At 50.3% G+C, this 20123-nt stretch overlaps 1 protein-coding gene across 1 annotated transcript in view; it reads right to left on the reverse strand.

The window, feature by feature from the left end:
• The window catches only part of ALPK2 (alpha kinase 2), a 93820-nt gene that overhangs the window by 18583 nt on the left and 55114 nt on the right, over positions 1–20123 (reverse strand). Inside the window, exons 5-10 of the mRNA XM_040984672.1 lie at positions 11929–11984; positions 8166–11354; positions 5431–5578; positions 1678–1805; positions 1546–1581; positions 634–908 (exon numbers count right to left, since the gene is read on the reverse strand). Of these exons, the coding sequence (XP_040840606.1) occupies positions 634–908; positions 1546–1581; positions 1678–1805; positions 5431–5578; positions 8166–11354; positions 11929–11984 (3832 nt within the window). The remainder of the gene's footprint in view (positions 1–633; positions 909–1545; positions 1582–1677; positions 1806–5430; positions 5579–8165; positions 11355–11928; positions 11985–20123) is intronic.

Consider the following 20123-nt stretch of genomic DNA (forward strand, 5'->3'; position numbering starts at 1 on the left):
AGGAGAGCCCCTTGTTTGTGGAAGACCTAGACCTAGCTTGCCTGAACACTTACCTGGTGCTGCAGCAAAGAGTGTCACACAAGGATCAAGATGCAGGTGGAGGAGGGAGGGAGGGAGAGAAGCTGAAGCTGTCCCCATCCCCTCACCTTAGGAGTTCTGTGAGTCAGTAACAGAGAAGTGAACTTGGCTTTTCAAAAGTGGGGCTGCCTCTCCTGCGAGTGTATAAGACAACCTTGTAGCAAGTGTAGGGCATTAAGAAATAAGACTGGTATCAACCTTCCTCTCTCCACTTCTCTTTCATAAACCAAACCAAAGCAAACCCTCTGGAAGCTAGGGCTGTTTTTATTTGTCATGGGGAATCCTGGCACCCAGAGTAGCTTCAGATCTCCTCAGAGAGCTCGGGGGCCTCCCTAGGCATGGAAGCCATCACATCCAAGGGCAGAATAGTAGGGCATCTCCTGGCGTTCCTGCCCACCATGAGGCCAAGAAATTCTGCCTGACACGGAGATGCAATTCTCAGTGTTCACCCTCCATTCTGGATACAGTCCCCAAAGAAGACTGCCTTGGAGACATGGCCTCCATCCATCCTGAGTCCAACTTTCCTCTGAGATTCCTCCGAGCAAGTGGACCCACCTGGGCTGCGAGCCGGTAGTTCTTCTGGATGAGCTCTGCATTGTTTCTGGTCCCATAGGCAATGGCATTGTGTACCTTGAGCACACAAGCATGGCCTGGCTGGAAGACGGGCGTGAGGCCCCGCATGACAGTGCTGCGGAAAGCTTTGCGGTGCACGCCTTCCCCGAAGTGCAGCTCCTCCGTGGCGATCTGGCCACGTAGGCGGCCCCCAAAGTAGCTGTCACTGAGGAAGTCTTCCTTGAAGAGGAGCTGGCTGAATTCAATCTCTTCACAGCCTGCAAGAAGACACAGCTCTGGTTGAATGGAATGTGGCCCCTCCCACACATTGGCTTGCGCAGGTCCGGACAACCAGGACAAGGCTGACTAGCAGCATTGTGCAGTGAGGATTTGCACCATGGAAAATGGAAAACTCCACAAACCAGAACCCCCCCCCTTTTCTCCACTCAAGCTCTTAAATATTTTCCAGTGCACTCCCAGGTAGAGGCGGGCATTGATTTCATGAATCCCACCAAACTGGCTGGCTCCTGGAGCAGCAAGCACCCACAGGTGCCAAAAGAAAGTGCAACACACCCCCTGCCCCTGCTTTCATTTTCATAAAGATACAAACAAGCAGAATTATTTTCTTGACACCTGCTCTCTTTAGGAATTGGCTTAGCTAGTCCCCCTGGAAGAAAATGAAAGCCACACCTGCTGAGTGAGTGCCAGCAGTTGCATGAAGTGGTCCTAGGCACATGATCCTGCTCATCACCCTAGAGGAACTCATGGAGTGCCAGTCACTCCTACAGTCCTTCCAGCAGCTCCTCTGGGTGGGAAGAGGCTGGGGGGCTGGAGTGTATACCCTGTACACCAGGGGTTCTTGCATGCATTCAGGGGAACCCCTCACCGTGATCGGGCCAACCCAGATCGGCTTACCTTTAGTGTTCTGGTGACTTGAAAGCTGCTTGAGAACTAGGAGACAAAGCAGAGAGCGGCTTCATCACACAAGCCCATTCAGAGCTGAGGCAGCCCGTGGGCTTTCTGTGAGACGGGGAAGCTAACGTTTACCTGCGGCCGTGAGGTTGAACTGAGCTGCTGCTTTTCCATGGCTGTTCTCGATGCTGCAGTCATAGAGGCCCTGGTCCTTCTGGCTGGCTTGAACGATGGCCAGGGAGACCGTGGAGTTGTCCCCGGCACTGTAACGAGGGACATCGACGTGTCATGGCTTAGAAGTTGCATTTTGCAATCACGTTTCAGGAAAAAGAAACAAATGCCCTGCCCTCAGGAATTCAGCCACCCAGCAGGCCCGAGGTGAGCTGCTGAGTAGTGTGCTTGTTTGCAGGGAATTTATTTATTCTGGTTCCACACCTCCAAATTGTGAGATGAGTCCACACAGGCATGCAGGAGGTTTGACTGCCAGCAGTCAAGCAAAGAGTTGGAGTTGTGAACCCTGGGAACTGGCATTCATGCATCTGCTTGGAATTCACCTCAGTTCTGCCACTAATCCTCGTATCCTGTGCTTGAAGATCTCCAGAGCCAAGCTTGAACTCAGAGGAGGAGTGGAGGAGGAGGCTCTTTGCTCTCCACAACAGCCAATGACTGCTGCCCTTGTGGTGGTGGCTTACCTAAGGGATACCATCATCTAGCCATCTACCCACCCAGTATTAGTAAGTTCCAGACAGACACTGTTCTGGAAATACTACTAGTGGTGGTGGTGGTGATGAGGACAACTTATGTGTTTTGAGCACCTAAGATGTAGCCATTGTGCTATTCCATGTCATCCTGAGTAACCTAATGAGAGAGGTTCAGCTACTATGTCTATTTTGCAGCTGAGGAAACAGTGACATGGGGAGATTTAAGCAAATGATCTTGACCTTATTTAAGTTGTGTCCCCAAGTAAACTGGCTCCTGACCTCAAGTCTAGGATAATCTAAATGGTGTTAGATTTACAGTATTAATTCCCAAGTCTCAAAACAAAACAAAAAACAAAACAAAACCCACCATATTTTACAGCAAAAAATGAAGCATAAATGAATCTTCATTGTTCTATGCTATGAGCTTTGTTTAGACATTCATCAAGATTGTGTGTGCCTGTGTGAGGGTATGTTTCATTTTGGGTTCCTTCCATAGCCTAACAAAACCCTACCCATCTCAAGTTTGTTTTGGTTGCATGTTAACAAAAGCATTTGCTATTGATTTTTTAAAATAGATTTGGATTCTGTGGTTTAACATACCTTTTATAGACCATGCTAGTGCTAAAAAAAAAAAAAAAAAAAGGCCCTACACCATAAGACTTCCTCCATTGATGGGGAAGGTTTCCTGGCAGGGTAGTCAAATGCTGAAAGAGTCACAGGGGCTGTAGGGTGTGTGTCTCCAGGGCCCTGCAGGGCAGCACAGTAGCCCTGTTGGTGAGATGGCCAGTCCAGCTCCACCTGCCCAGCTGAGAGCCAAGCTGGAAGGACTGTGCTGTGAATAGCACTGAGTCACATCCACGGAGACATCTTTTCTGCTCGTGTCACCACTCTCACCAGAACTTCCTTCTTAAGGAGTCTGCAGGGCTCAGATTCCCCTCCTGACCCCTCATCTGCAAACTCACAGAGAACTGGATCCCCCTGAGCTGCCTGTGAGGTGTGACTCAGACCCGGAGTGCCAGAATTAGCCAGAGCTGCAGGTGGGTGAGTGGTTTCAGGTGGCAGTATGGGAAGCAGTTATGCTGGTGGACTCTGTCCATGAAGAAAACTCTCTCTTTGCAAGTCCCAGGAAGCCCTCCCATACCTGTAAGTGACTGCTCTGTGTTCACTCCCAGGGGGCAACAAAAAGGGACGTGCAGAAGATGCTAACGTAACTGTACAAATTGCAAAGGAGTCGTCCGGCACCTTTCTAACCAGGAGAAGCAAGCTCAGTTCCAGGATCTGTCATCCTACAAGGGAATGATCCTTTGGCCTCAGTGAGCAAAATGGCTGAATGTGAGTGGAGGAGCGATCGCTGAAGGGATAGATGCGACAACCAACTGAACAGAGTAACTCTACCCAGGATGAATGGGCCATGGAGAGAAAAGTGTCAACCCTGGGGACTTCTCAGTACCCATTCCCAGGCCTAAGGATCTAGGGTGAGGAGAATGGGTAACCCCACTGTGAACCCCCCCAGGCTGGATTGAGAGGGTCCCTGCACTGTCCTTCCTGGGGCCATCCAGTGGGAACCTGCCCCATGGGAATGATGTGACCTGTATGCCAAGACATCCATACGTGCAGCTGTATCAGCAAAAGCCCAGGGCACTCAGGAGCAGGTGCATGGGTACCAAGAAAGCATCAAAGTCCAAGTGTGCACTGGAGAGTGGCTTCCCTCCTGGCTTCCCTAGAATCTTTTAATCTTGCCTGAACCACAAGCAAATGTTCTGAAACCTCATCTCCAAACCTTCACCTGTAAAGGAAAGTAGCAAAATCTGGGGGTAAAGGCAGGATGCGAATTGTTAAGTCTTCTAAATGCCACTGTTGAACAGGCTCACCAAAGGATTGTGTCCTTACAGGAGCACAGACTTGAACCTTTTGGCAAGGCAATGAGATATTTCATGGAGGCACAAATGAAATTTTAAAAAAAAACACTCAACTGGAATTAGGAGTGAGCAAAATTGACAACACTTAAGAACTCATCTGACACAATCTGAGTCGTTTTGCAATACACAAGAGTTCTGAGCCCCAAGTATTGTTGAGTGCTTGGAGGAAGAAGGGAACAGGCTCAATTAAGACAGGTACTGTCACCAGCAAGAAATAGGGCAGAGTGTGTCCTCAATGAACAGAAGGCTTACTCATGATACACGGTCTGGTATTTGTAAGCCCACCTCATCTGGAAAAGGAACTCAGACGAGTCAAAAGTCAATTCTGAGAAATATGTACAACAGGACTAATGGTTCCATTGGAAAAGTACAAACAACACCGGCTCATTCTCTGTGGCTGTCAGCTTCAGATGTGTAATTAGCACTTTTTAAATAAAGCTCTAGGGAACCTCCTGATTTAAAAATCAAACCATTTCTTTGTCCATTGTAACTACTTTTAAACCGGATCTAAGACAGGCAGGCCAATGGTGACACTTTAGGCAAAGTGACTATTATATCAATCACAAGCCAATTCGATTTCCTGGAGTGACGTTAGTAGAAATGAGACTCTGGAGCAAGTGCTCCAGTCACATTTTTCGTTAATTAAACAGAAGCTCTCAGATTTTCTCACTCTACTTGTGGCAAGAGAAAGCAGGTGGAAGCACCCTCTGACCCATGCTCCATGAGATGAACTGCCGCCACCGCTCCAGCATCCCGGGTTCTTGGCGTTGTGCTGCGGATTGGGGTAGCTTGCTTCCAGAATGTTCAGAATGACCCCAGAACTCATCAACTTGCCTGAAACTTCTGCCACCGTGAGGCCCTTTGGCAGTACCTGGCCACGTTTATTCTCCCACGGGTGTTCCTGACTCTCACCTCTCTCCTCCCACTCCTCTCTTCCAATACCTAGAAATGGGCTCTCTCTCTTCTTCTTCTTTTTTTTTTTTTTTTGCCACCATGGAGATGACTGCTTGTCTCAATGGCTGTTATTTTTCTGAACCTCATAGATTGCTGATTTTTTAAAAAGAAAAATGTAGACCCAGAACCAAGTGGTGGCAGAGCTGGAGTAAAAATCCACCCACTGCCTCCCCTAACTCTGGCGTACACTGGGCATGGAACCCCTGCTTCAACTTTCCGCCCTTACTTCCTGTCATTGGGCCTTCTGTTTAGCAAGCATGCTGGGTAATAAGCAAGCAACAACCGTGGGAAGCAACCAGAGGCCAAGATCAAACCTTCTTTGGATTTGGGTGATTGGCTTTGAATCTTTGGTCCACCAGATGGTAGAATCTTCATGGATTTCTGCAAACTGGCAGCTTAGTTTGACATTTCCAGAGTGGCTAGGGAACATCTCAGCTTGAATCTTTCTCAGTAACACCGGAGCTAGAAGCAAGAAATTGGCAGGTCAGGGTGGGCAGGTGACTTCCTGGGACAGTTCCCTTCATTCACACAGCAGCAGTGTGGAGAGGTCAGTGGTCATGGTAACCCCCAACGCACAAAGAGTTCAGGGCCCGAGCACAGACACAGCTGCTTTCAGGGTCAACAGGAGGAAAACACATCGCCTGAACCAGAAACACACTCTCGCTTACGCAGAACTCGCGAGGTGAGATCTCTCAAAGTGAACGAGAACTTGAGGGGAGTCTTTTAAAAAGCAGGTTGTGGGGGCCCAGCACAATAGCATAGTGGTTAAAGTCCTCGCCTTGCACACACCAGGATCCCATATGGGCACCAGTTCTAATCCCGGCAGCCGCACTTCCCATCCAGCTCCCTGCTTGTGGCCTGGGAAAGCGGTCAAGGACGGCCCAAAGCCTTGGGACCCTGCACCCGTGTAGGAGACCCGGAGGAGCTCCTGTCTCCTGCCTTCAGATCAGCTCAGCTCCAGCCGTTGCGGCTGCTTAGGGAGTGAACCATCGTACGGAAGGTCCTTCTCTCTTTATATCTGCCTTTCCAATAAAAAATAGAAAAGCAGGTGATGGGATGGCATGGGGATTAACGACATCTATTCTACAGGACCTTGGCCAAATAAAGATGCTTGGAAGCCATGGCCAGACGGTCCAGGTCAAAACCGGAGCTGGGGATTAGCCAGGTAACCGGTTAAGCCCTCCAAAGGTCCAAGGCAACTCATCTCTTGGCAAAATAATCCAAGCATGGCCTGGCCTCCCTGCCCCTCCCCACGCCATTTGTCTTTGTTGAAGTCAGCCCAGGGCATCGGATGTCTGCCTCCACTCTCACCGGCGGGAGAGAAGAGGCTATTAGAATGAAATGGGAGAAGTGAGGAATGAGGAATGGATATGAGAGAAATAAGTAAGCTCCCAGCAGATTTTGAATTGTTTCTTCTTAACCTGCTCAGCAATAGCTAACATGCGATTAGCATGGGCAGCCACTGGGGGGCAGCACACACACTGGAATAAGATTGAAGATGGACAACTCCAAGAGAGCAAGTTTGCCGGGTGTGAATTACTGGCAAGTGTCGGGTTGGTGTTTATCAAACCCAAGCACAGCCACGCCAACAGCCAACACTTCTCTCAGATCCCACTCCAGTGAAACAGTCAGGTGTGAAGCTCTCCCTGTCGCCAGCATGCAATGTAAAAGTGAATTCCCCACCCAGGTAGTGACTGGGCTGGTTGGGGAACAAATCCTTTGGCCCCATGGAAACCGAGACTAACAATACCATGGGAGCCAGGAGCATGATCGAGACAGAAACCATCCCAAGTGCTCACTGGTGCAAAACCACATCGGTGTTTGACCCCCTAGCTCCTGTCCAGTCAGACGGCAGCTGCAGTCACTTGGTGTTTGCTTAATTTCTTCTAGAATCATGCGGGGAAGCTGTTGTCCCAGCAGGTGTCTGGGGAAGGGCATGACTTGGTGCTCCGTGGTGCTCCTCTGGGGAGGGCAGCACCCATAGGCTAGGAGGTCACCCAGTCCTGGGCAGAGATCAAGTAGCCAGGGTCCTAGTCTGGGCTCTAAACCACCAACTTGGAGCTTCCTCCATGTGGGCCCCACCCCTGGCAAACATCTTTGCCCGTGAGCTCCACCTCCCGTCCCCGTGGGCTGGGCTGGCCCAGGGGTGTCTGTGACTGGCTGCCATCTGGGCACTTGCCTCACCAGGGTCTCCCCATCCTGGAGTGCTGGATCCCTCTCGGGGCATCTGTTAGCACTGAGGGACACTGGACTATAGCTGAAGTGACACGTCTGGCTGCAGAGTCCCTTGTCTCCTGTCTGTTCCTTTCTTCCACTGACACCAATTACGTGGGGCTGCAGCCCATTTCCCACGCTGGGCCCCTGTGCTGTTCTCCTCACTTCTACAAGATGGCATGGGGCTAGAGAAGGGCTCTAAAGTCACGGGGGCTAAAACCTAGGCCGTGGGGTAGAATTTGGGTCTGAAACAGTTCTCCAGGCAGGGCACATGAAGTGGGGAGGATTGGGGCTTTTGAGGGTCTGAAACCTGGAGGATGTTCTGCTCAGATAAGTGAGGGTGAGCTGACACAGACATTTGTACTCAAGCTGCAAAGAGAGACCAAGTTTTCATTAAGCCACTTTACAGGAGATTCCCAAACTGTACTGAAATCTGTCTTCCTGTAGATCCTACTTTGATGTGGTCTACTTGACTGTACTAATTAACTGTATTGATTGGGCTTCTATTTCTCTCTTAAGTAGGTTTTTAGATTTTTTTAGAAAATGATAATTTAACAGAAAAGCACCATCACCACACTTCCTTGATTAAAGGGATTCCCACCCAGACAACTTTCAGGGTGGGTCTTCTTCCACCCCCATGGGGTGGGCAGGCTGCCTGTGTATAAGCAGACCCTCCTTCCCCTGGTCAGCCTGCTGCTTGACAAGGCAGCCCAGAGGCAACCCACTTGGCCAAATCCACAGCACAAGTGCCCCCTAGTGGACACCCCCTTAATTGCAAAGGAGCTCATGGAGACACCTGCTCTTATCAAACTTGAACCAAGTAGCAGAATCTCACCTCTCCCTTCCCTGCTGTCAGGTGGCATTCTGGGGTGTTTTTTCTCCTCTGTGTGTGACAACAGCGTTTCAGGTTTAGGGGTCGTTTTAAGAAAACTTGAGGTTTTCCTAACGTTTTCTTTCTCTTCCAATCTCAGCCGCAGGGCTGCCACGCGGGACAGGATTTTCTTCTTAACTCCTTCGGTTAAATGTCCACTTCTGGGGGGCTCCTGCAGCTTCTTGCCCTCCTCTGACCTGGGCCCTGCTGGCGGGGCTGCTGGGACCTTGCCAGGTTGTGCTGCCTCACGGGCGGACTTGCTCTCCCTGCCCACGCTGTAGTCCTTCACCCTTGGGGCCTGCGGACATTGAAGGGCTTTCTCCGACTCACACCGAAACTCCCTAGGAACCAATGCCAAGGTCATTGCCGGGGAGCTGGCTGAGTTTGGTGGGTTGCTGTCTCCACTCTGAAGCTGCCCTGCTTTCAGTTCTTCAGTGTTACAGCTTAAGGAAAGGCATGTGATGTTTTTTTCCGGAGACAAAGTGCAGAATGACTGCGTAAAGTCACTAGGCGAGGGCACATCTTTCTCACATTGCTTCTCAATGATTCCTCTTTCCTTCCGGTCAGAAAATGCACACTGATGGCTTTGGGGCTCAACAATGTCTTTTCCAGGGCTGTCGTGCTTTTGCCCTGGGAGGGTATGTGTCTCTGGCATCATTACTGCAGGACAGCTGGACAGAGGCAAGGCTGGGCAAGCACAGTCTAAGCCATCCACTTTGCTGTGTTCTGCACCCCCAAGGCTTCCATCAGTGCCTTCTTCTGTTGGGCCTACACTGCTTCCCCAGGGAATTCTTGCTCTGCCTTCATCAGGACGTGGGGCCTGCCCAGCAGCAGGTGGGACTTGCGCATCTGCCTCATTGTGCTCAGCCCATCTCTCACCATCTCCTTGGTCTCGGCTGAGGCTGGTTTCACACGGAATGATTTCCTTGCCTTCCTGGGGATGTGGAACTTTCAGAAGAGCAGGTTGGACCTCTACCCTCTGGCCCAAGTTTCCATTGTTCCATTCACTCTCCTGTCCCACAGCTCCCTGTGTGGCTTCAGAAGGCTTGGGTCCTTCTGTCCTGGCATGCTCCAGTACTGTGGAGACATCCATGGGGTCTACAGAAGATTCCAGAATGCCTGGGCAGCTCAGCAGCCGTTGGAATGAGACAGCAGAGCGTGCAAGCCTGAGTTGGGTTTCTTCTAGATCCCGACTCACGTGGCTAACATGCTCCTTTGCCCCAGTTTCGGGCACCTCTGATAGCAAAGCTCGGACACATACTTCCCTGTTGTCTACAGGGTCCACAGAGGACTCCAGCAGTTGGGGTTGGCTTGAATACTGGGAAGGGAGCCTTCCCCACTGTGTGCTGCCAGCCAGTCCTTCACCTCTTTGCAGATCTCTGTTGTTGGCAAGGACTGAGGAAGACACATCCCGGGGCTGGTGAGCCACTGCTGCAGTTGCAGAGGGGTCAAGTTCAGACATAACAACACTGGCTCCTACAGCATGAGGTGCAGCCTGGCTCTGGTTGGGAATCTGGGGACTGACATCCAACTCTGGGTATTCAGAATCGGACACTTGTCTTGGTGGCCAGCTCTCTGGCAGAGAAGCCTCTAGGGTTATGATCTTGAGCTTTCTGCCTGCCTCCCAGCCTCCCAGGCCAGCCCCCCCAGGGAGCTCCAGGAGAATGTCAGCGAGAGAGGGGATGGTACTCAAGGCCTGACTGCTGGGTGCCTTCACAGTGGCTTCTGTGGCTCCAGAGCCGCTGGTCCCCAGGCCTGGGCTCTGCCATCCTTCTCTGCTGGAGTTTGCAGGAGAGTGGTCCAAGCGCATCATGGGTGTTTCCTCCTGGGCAACAGACATGATGGACGGTGCTCCTTGGAAGTCATCTACAGAGAGGGAACCTGGGTGGAGCAAACTTTCCTGTTCATGTCTCCATTTTGTTTCACTTCCTCTTTCTTGGAAATTGTCTTCGAGCCGCCCATTGTCTACTGTGGCTGTAGTTTGGTGCTTTTCCCCAGACTGGCCATCAACGTGAAGAGGGGCATGGCTACAGACACCTGCTCCCTCTGGAAGCTGAGGCACATGCCCTTGAACTCCAGGGACACTGGCCACCATGCAAGACTGTTCTAGTGTCAGTGCATTTGTGAGACACTGTGCAGCAAGTGTTGCCTGTCCATGGGAAGGTGGATAGGCAGTGCGTTCATCTGTATCCTCAAGTGGGGTCTTCTGGGCCCCATGTGTATGGTCGTTCTCAGCGATGGACATAGCACAGTATTTGACCACATGGTGTTTGGTGGCAGCCACTGCCGTTGGGGGATGGCCCTTGGCATTAGCTGGTGATGTTGATGGCATCTCCTGAGGATGCTCCATGCATGAACTATGACAGGCTGGTGTGGTCTGGTCATTGCCGCTAGGGTTCTTGTGACCCTCTTCTTCAAACTTCATCCAAGAGTTATCCTCAGAAGGAAGGGGCTGTGCTTTGTCAAAGCCTTGCCAGGTGCTGGGGCTCAGCTCATCCTGGGCAGCCTGCACTGTGGGGGCCAAGGCAGAAATGGACTTCTCCACTGTGCCTAGGTTGTCCTCTGCGTCAACCTCACTGTTCTCGCGGGAGAGGGTCCAGGTGAAGGTGCTGACAAGTACAGGGGACGCTGTGCATGGAGCCTGTAGAGCCTCAGAAACTTGGCCTTGAAAAAGAACACCTAGTGTCCTGTTGTCAGGAGGACATAAATCAGAGCCTGTGCCTTGACCTTCTGCCAGCTCTGAGTCCATGGAGCAAATTTCTTGAGGCAAATATTTACCGTCCAGGGCTCCAACAGAAGCCATGGTGCCACCAGCTGCAGAACACTCTGTCCCGCACGTTGCTCCTTCCACTGACCCAGGGCGCTCCGTTTCCAAGGTGAGGGCAGTGTCTGTGGCTTCTGGGGAAGCAGCAGAGAGAAATCTGTGGCCTCTGGGGTCAGCACCAGAGGCTGAGAGGAAGGGATGTGAGAGTGTGCTTGGGGGCACACCTCCTTCACTGACTTCCGAAACACTCAGTACATGTTCTAGGCCTTTCCAGGAGCCTCTGGATGCATAGCCTTCTCTGTTGTATCTGGCTTCCTGCTGTGGGCTCTGAACGCAGCTTTCTCCCTCCAGGACTTGGGCCAATGGAGTGCTTCCCTTGTGGACTCCATCTGTGTTGCAGGGGGGATTCGCTGAGGTTCCAGCGCGTGGCACCTCTTCCCCACCAGGCACAGAGGAAGCTGGCATCCGGCTGAGAGGGGCTCTCTCCCTGAGCAGGTCCCGCATTTGCACCTGGGAAAATGAAAAGTGGTATGAATACACCTGTTCAGGGAGAGCCCAGGGCGGACACAGCTGCGGGCCCTGGTGTATAAATCCTTGGTCACAAGGAGAATGTGTGCAAGAGGGGCTGAAGTGTCTGAGATTTGGGCATGAAACCCTGGGTGCTCCCTCAGTACCAGGGGCTTCCTGAAAGACCCGCCAATTTCAGTACTCAGCTCAGAAGACTCTTGGTCAAAGGTCAAATTTACTGTCAGAAGCAGAACGCTTCCCAGTCATCATCATTTATAGCATTTATTTAATTTTCTCCCTCTGTCTCTCTCTCTCACACACACATACACACTCAGGAACAAAGTGTAAAATAAATCAAATACTAACTCATTTATTTAATCAAGTAAGACACAGTAAGAACTGTGTGTATCTTTGCAGAAAGATGAGTGACATGGTTGTAGATGAAATGATACTTACACAGTGTCAGTGAGCACAGCTCGTCATCCTGCCAGGACAGCTGGCTAATGATGCTCCTAATGAACAAAGAGAGGCCGCTTTCCCGGGAATCGGCATTGAGTGAGGCAAGGGCATTAGAATTGGCCATCAGCATGGCCAACCGTTTCTCCTTCAGAGGTTTGTAGAAATCCTAGAACCCTCCCTAAACTTTTAAAAGAGAGGTCCTGACACAGACAACCACCTCCATCAGAAGTGGCGGACTGAGCATTGCTTAGGTTTTCGGAGGAGGAGTGGGGGGATTGGAAAGAAGGGAAGAGCGAGAGAGGGGAGGTGGGGAGTAATCGCGCACTAGAGGGCTGAACCCATTCTGGCTCTGTCTGAATGGCAGATGACACTGCATGCCGTTCACGGAAGCACAAGCATTTTCAACGATTGTCTCTTGAAACTGTTAGCTCATTCACTGTTTCGGAAGAAAGCCATGTCCAGCCGAAGAGCAGGGATGGCTGCTAACCACTAACTAGCAACTCAGTCTTGTGTGGAGACACGGCCCAGTCAGGCCTTTCCACCCCGGCAGAATTTCCACAATCCGTGTGAGTTATTTTATATTTATTTGTTTATTAGGTCAGTTTTTTATTTTAAGGTCTTGTTATCATCAGTGTCAAAAGGCATTTCTGGAGACTCTTCCTCACATGGAATTCTCTGCCAGGCACTGGACAGCGTTCTCCAAGGGCCTCACTGATACAGCCAGCGTGATGCTAAGGACGTGCCAAGGGGTGCTGCACCCCATCACAACAACCATTACACCTGCAAAGCGGACTGACGGCCAGAAGAGGTGGTCCAGGAGGACTGTGTTTGGGGTGGGATGAGTTTGGCCACTGGAACCTGTCATCATGGTGTCACTGTCGAGGCATTTTCCCTTGTTCCCACTGTTTCTTATAAAATGAAATGTCACTTCAAAATAGCCTACTGAAGCCTTCCCCTCAGACACATAAGCCCTTAGATTGGCTCCCTGACCATGTGAATTCATTCAACAAACATTTTTGAGGATAGATTTATTTGCTTACTACTTACTTGACAGAGCGTGCTCTGAAATTGTGCAGTGGGCTAACGTACCACCTGTGACACCAGCATCCCCAAGTGGGGACCAGTTTAAGTTCTGGTCACGTTACGTCTTATCCAACAAATACATAAATTAACTAAAAACAGAGGAAGATCACTTCTATCTACCTGTTTAGTCTTCAAATGGGTGCAATAGCCAGAGCTGGTGCAGCTTGAAGCCAGGGCCGGGAGCCCCATCAGGTCTCCCATGTGGGCAGCAGGAGTCCCAGTCCCTGGGCCAGCGTGCATGAGTAGAGAGCTGGGTTAGAAAAGAGACACCAGGACTCAAAGCAGCGCTCTGCTATAGAATGCCAATGTTACAGAAAGTGGCTTACTGTGCTGTGTCATGAGTCCAGCCCCTCATTCAACAAACAGTTCAAGAGCATCTATTATATACCACAGTGTTTTAAGCACCTAGGAAATATTAGTGGACTTAATGAAGACTCCTGGAATTTGAAATTTTCTCTAAGCAGTAAGCCATGTGGTTGGCCCACTGTCGTACAATTCTGTAAATTTGACTTGAACCAATGAGACTATTTTCTCCAAATAGAGCATTTAAGAGCCCAGGACATGTCTGCAGGGGGCCTGCAGCACCCACCAGTTCCAAGAGCAGCTCCTGAGTCCTCATTCTGCTCACACAGAAAGGGAAACCACAGACTTGCACCTCTCAGATGAGTCAGACCTTTCTTTCAGGAGTAGACCTCTTGATTAAGTCATTACAAAAGCACTCCAGCCCATGGCTCTCCCACTGCTCGGCTATGCCCATCACAGACTCTGCGGTGAGATTCAGGGGCTTTCGCTATGTGGGGAAGCTGCTGTCATTCAGGTGCAAAGAAGGCTGGTTTGGGGCCCTGGAAGGAGCCCACTGTAGCGTCTAGAGTGTGTACCTGGAGGACCAGTCGCCTTCGTCTGTAGCCCGGCTTCACCTGATGCAGCATGAGTGAACCCAGATGACCCCTTTGGCCTCTCTCACCCTGTCTCCTCCTCTCAGGCTAACCGCATAGACATCAGCGCTGTCCTGTCAAGTTCCTGGCCAAGCGCCTGGTGCCCAGAAGGCATGCCTGGATGTTGGTTTCCCTTATTCATTGTGAAGAAAAAAATTACACAGTCTAGACAAATAGAAAATAGAGCAGTGCTGGTTAGCAGGGCCATGAGCTGTGTGCTTTTGCAAGACTTTCTCATTCGGTCCATAAATTAGATCCTAAATAAAGATGCTGTTATTTCTCGTTTGCCAGGGAGGAGTGTCGGCTGGCACAGAGAGCACACAGCTGGTTATGTGAGGGGCGTCTGATGAGGGCAGGGGTATTAATGGTGGCGGAAGAGTTCCAGAAGGCGTAAGAGTCTCTCACTCAAGCCACTAGATGAGGGAAGGTGTTTAGGAGGGGGCTCAGAGTTAGCTGGGGAAGCAGTGGTTAGATCATCACACAGCAAGCAAGTTGGGATTATCCAGGCCAGAGCTGATGTTGGAGCAGTGCGTGAGAGTACAGGCATCCCAAGGACAGCACAAGTGTGCAGTGACATCCAGGCTCTCACATCTGTGTGTGTTGGGGTAGGGGCTGCAGACAAGGCATCAGGTGTACAAGGGCACTGCAGAAATCCTGTGGGAAAACGGAATCAAAATACAAGCTTGGAGCAGGCCTGGTTAAGGTTAAGGCCCTGCCTGTGACATTGACATCCGTGTGTGTCCTTTCCAGTCTTGGCTATTCTGCTTCGAATCCAGCTCTCTGCTGGTATGCCTTGAATATTAGTGAAAAGGCCCAAGCATGTGGTCCCCTGTTACCCAGGTGGGCAACCTGAAGGGAGTTCCTGGGTTTTGGTTTTGACCTGGCCCACTATGGCTATTGCAGCTATTTGAGCAGTGAGCTAGCAAATGAAAGCTCCTTCAGTTGCCACTGCCTGATCCCCACCCTCCCCTTCCCACCTTGGCCAGTACCATAGCCTAGTAGGTTAAACCTCTATTGGTAGTGCCAGTAACCCATGTGGACACCAGTTAGAGTCCCGGTTGTTCTACTTCTGATCTATCTCCCTACTAATGGCCTGGGAAAGCACAAAAGGACAGCCAAGTCCTTGGGCCGCTGCTGCCATGTGGGAGACCCGGAGGAAGCTTTTGGCTCTTGGCTTCAGATCAGCCCAGCACCAACCCTTGTAGTGATTTGGGAAGTGAACCAGTGAATGAAAGATATCTCTCTGTAACTACTTCTCACACTACAACTCTGCCTTTCAAACTAAAAAAAAAAAAAAAAAAAACTTCCAAAAAGAATATTTCTCTCTGTTGCTCCGAAAGGAAGAGTTATAGAGAGGAGTTATGGAAAAGAGTCTCCCATGTGGGTGTACAGTCCCAATAGCTTGGACCATCCTCTGCTGCTTTCCCAGTTGCATTAGCAGTGAAAGACTATGAAAAACTATGCAAAAAATAACTGCACATTTTTGAAATACTATTTTTCACCAAAATAAATTTGCACTTTAAATTCCATTTCACCACAAATTTTAAAAAGTTCTTTCACATAGGCTGCACAGGAACCTGGAGAAGGCAGGGGTTCCTTTAGCGTATGGAAGCCATGGTTCCAAGCAGAGAGGGCGGCAGGAAGGACCAGACTATGGCCTTGTGTCTAGGCAGGCTCTGTGGTGCTGAAATAGCAGGAATCCATGTCCTCCTACCAGGCTCTCCAGTGCCTTCTACTGAGAAAGTGTGACATGCCCCCATTGGCTCCATTAGCCCAGGTTAGGTCCTGAGGGGTGAATTTGCAGCAGAGAGCTAAGTACTGGGTCAGTGGAATCTAGGGGTGGAGCCCCATCCCCAGGGCCCGCAACAAATGGCAGAACCAGAATTCAAGCCAATTCTGGCTGGCAGCAAAGCCCTTGCCAATCCACGAAGAGCTGGGAACTGCCCTTAATCCAAACCCAAAACTTCTGGGCCTGGAGACGCTGTGCGTGGGGACTGCAAGGTGCCTCTGACACGCAATGTGATCGCCTGTTGCTGGCAGGGACTGTGTGCTGCTCATGTGGAAGAGCCCAGCACAGGAAAGGGACCCACATAATTTAAAAAAAAATAGATATAGGAAAGAAGACCAGCAAGGGAAATGGTATGGCAAATTGAGTAACAGCTACAAACTCCTTTTTGAGAGCAGTATAAGCTTGAAATCTCACACTCGCTTAACATAGCAGTTTCCAACCAAATCCCTTCTCTGGGCCTCTAGTTGCACACAGTGTTGTTTGCACGGGTTGGCTTTTCCAAAAGCCACACCTCCTAAGTGTGCATGCCATGGAGTGAGGGGAGAGGCACTCTGTCTCTTTGTCCAGGCTCCACTGTCATCATGAGGGACAGTGTCTTGGATGCCACCAAATCACATGACAATAATTCCGATGCCTCACAATGGAAGGTAGTGTGAAATAAGATCTGCCCCCAGGAGTTTATCAGTCCAGCTGAAGAGACAAAATGTGCATGGGAAAGATAAATAAGAATTCGTGACAAACTGAGCCGATGGCCAGATGGATAAACTTGACCAAGAGCACTTGAGGGGGACAGAAAGTGAAAAGGTCAGTTCTGAGTCATCTTCCTCTACCAACACCATTCTCCTAATGATAAGATTGTGTGCCAGTTATTAGATACTTGGTGAATACTTACCTTGCATCTCTGGGACCAGTGATGGGAGGCAGATGGCACACACTGTTGGCCTACTAACAGCAGCATTCCAAGGAGGCTGCACAGTCACACACTCTGCCAGCCTCCTGCAGAGTTGGGTGAGGACAAAGAGGTTGGTCAGATGTGCCAGCAACTCACTGAGGGCTTTGGAGAAACTTTGCTGCATTGTTGCTGTAATGAAATGCCCAGGCAGCTACTGGAACATGGCAGTAGCAGCATCTGTTTGGTTTTCATTCTTGTTGCATTAAACATGTAGGTCATGGGAAGGCACAGCAAACATGCTACCTCATGTAGCATTTCTTCCTGACATAAAGCCACATATGTCATCATGAGAACCCCACCCTCAGCACCTCATCTAAACCCAGTTATCCCCTAGTGTTCCCCCCCCCCCCCGCACACACACACAATGGTTATTTGATTTGGAGAATTAAGGTTCTAGCACATGTGCTTCTGAGCCATACTTTTAAACCAAAGCAGGTGCAGCCTGGTGGGAGGGAACCTTGTCTGCTCCCTTCTTCCTTTTATCACAATGAGATGCTGGTGGTGCAGCTATTAACTTCCAGTCCTGGTATAAGGACTACATGAGCTGCAGTCCCTGTGGAATGAGAAGGGGCAGTACCCTTGAAAGTATACCAGATGCTTGCTTCTGCCCAAGAGTTGCCTTTAGAAAGACAAAATGCCAATTTTACTATAGAGTTTGTAGTTTTATCATGAGAATAGAAAAAAGTTACCTATCCTTTTTTTGTTGTTTTATCATGGGTGGTTAGGCAGGATTAAAAATCCAGCCCTCTTGTGGGTTTTGTCCCCACCCTTTGATTGACTGTTCCCCAAATTATGCTTGAGAGACCCCACTTCGACCAGGTGCTTGGGTCTTCCTCTCTAGGAACCCTGCTCCTGGTTGCTGTAGCAGGAGGGCTCTGCTCACTGCTTTGCTCACTGCCTTGTCCACTGGAAACTCTTGATCTACATGAGATAAGAGCGGAAGCTGTCTTCTTGGTCACCATTTCCCTATAGCATGGGGGCAGCCAGCACAAAAAGGAAAGGTGGGGCAGGAGGAGAGAAGGAAGCTGGAAGCTGGCCGGCAGCACAGCCAGTGAAACCTTCTGCCTCCACACTTTTCCTGAACCACAGAGCTCTTCCACTTTCACTGCTATTCCCAGGCTGTTTTGTTAACAGGAGCTAATAGCATCCTACAGGCTACAAGAGAAAAAATACATTGCAAAGGATTGGAGGAGCAGGCCTGAGTGGTCACCCTCCAGAGGGCACTGGGCAGTTTCTGGTAAGGATTAGTCTGAAGGACAGAACCACAAAGGGCAAGGGGTGTGGCTCTGGGAAAGGGCTCAAGGGGCTGGTGGAGATGCCAAGGGATCAAAAGGGCCTGAGGCAAGGTGAACTTGAAGTAGGGGTGGGGAAATTCGAGAACTTGGGACACCAAAGGAGAGGAGCCTTGGTTCTAAGGCCAAAGGTGAGAACTGGAGACAGGGAGACACAGGCAACTTGGTCCATCATTTCAGCTGGGCAACATTCCTATGCCAAGGCATCCTACCACGGGGTAGTTCTCTTTCTCCAACTCTTTTTTTTTTTTTAAGTTCTTTTAACGTTTTTTCCTTCCTTCTCTGAATTGGCCATGAGTAGTGTCGTGTCCTTCCAGGGCTGTCTACACATCATCCACAGTGTTGTTCTGGCATCTTCTCCCTCCTCTCTCTCCCTCTCCCTCCTCTGAATTGCCCATCTTTCCCTTCTGATCCCAGCTCACTGGTGTCACACAGGCATGAGGGCTGTGGTTCCAGGAATGTTTAGAGGAGGTCTTCCCCACTCCCCATCCATCTTGGGTGGCTGTAGTCGTGGCCACAGATAACCTTTCCCAAATATCTGCTGAGCGCATCACAGCAGGCATCACTAGGTCATTCATCATCCAATAGATCCAATCCATACCACCTGGGGCTGTGGAACTGAAAATAGACAACCAGGACCCAGCCAGCAAAAGCTTAAAGGCAAACCTGAGTATTTCAGGAACTCGAGTTTATTTTTAGGAGTTGTCTGGTTGCCCAGAAAAAGTTTCACTTAAAGGCTGTGAAAGTGAACAGAACACATAGTAACACAGAGGACTATACCTCTCTTACTATTCGGATGAAATCCCCCATCTTGATACCCAGTCCTAACACACGTCCCACCTTGCAGCCAGAAATCATTAGCCACCCCAACCTTGTTTTGATTTCTTGGGAAAGATCTAACGCTGCTAAAACACCAGCTTGATCTTAGGTTGCAAACTGACTGGCTTCCCATGACTTCTATCCCACTAAGCTCAGGGGCTTGATGTATTCAGTGAGGGCTATGCCTGGTTGTGTGGTGGGAGTGTAGGACTCCAGAGTGTAAGCATGCTTGGTGCATCTCAAGGGTGTGAAGTAAGTAGTAGTACCAATATCAGTACTCTTCACCAGACCCAATATAGCCCTTAGCACATGTCAGGCATGGTTCCGATGGATCAACACACTAACCCTTCATTGTGTCCCTACATCTGACACTTGGCCACAAAATGAGAGAGACACACTCATTAATATAAAGCACACTGGAAGACTGCCAGACCCACAGATTCTCCTGCCTTATGTTCAGCAGTTCTGAATGGTCTTTGAAGTGTTGCTGTGGTCATTGTGGCTTGGTGAGCGCAGGACATGGCTGAGGAGGTGGGAGGAACATGGAGAAGAGCAGTGAAGAGGGAATGGCCCGTGGGCCTGGGCCTACCCTACCTGCACAGTGGCTTCCAGGAAGCAAGGAGCCTGAATCTGTTTTTGCCGTGGGCAAGTCAGAAAATTGGAGGATAGCTCTTATCTCTGGTTCCCCACTGATGCATAGGTAATCAGTGGCAGACCTGCCACCAGGGCAACAACAGGAACATGCACTTGGGGCTTAACCCTCACAATTCACGTGGTGTTCCTCTAGTGCCTTGAAGACCTGATGGTCCCTCTTGACGATGGGAGTTGTCAGGGGGAAAGTACACAGCATGTCATCATACACAGACTGATGAGGAAGGATCCCTGGGGACCACAGAGAACGGCAGGGAGGAGACAGGGCTTGGAGGACTCCACAGTGTTGTTCTGGCATCTTCTCCCCTCCTCTCCCTCTCCCTCCTCTGAATTGCCCATCTTTCCCTTCTGATCCCAGCTCACTAGTGTCACACAGGCATGAGGACTGTGGAGTCCTAGAGGCTTACAGACTGAGTCCATGTCAATGGGCAGTGTCAAGGCCACACAACAGACCAGTGGTCACAGGCCCCAGGGTCATTGCTAACCCTTCACAAGGGACAGATCTGTAAGTAGAGTGAAGCAATTAGGGCTTCTATCCCAGAAAAATTTCACTTTGTTTACACAGTGTTGCTGCTATTTTGGGGGGAGTTCCAGGCCCTCTTGGGCCCCTGGGTTCCCTCCTCAGCGCCCACAGAACCTCAGAACGAATCCCTGTGGGAGGCCGTGAAATG

Source organism: Ochotona curzoniae, unplaced genomic scaffold, assembly GCF_017591425.1.
Source record: "Ochotona curzoniae isolate NIBS_2020 unplaced genomic scaffold, NIBS_Ocur_1.0 contig_43, whole genome shotgun sequence".
Taxonomy (NCBI): domain Eukaryota; kingdom Metazoa; phylum Chordata; class Mammalia; order Lagomorpha; family Ochotonidae; genus Ochotona; species Ochotona curzoniae.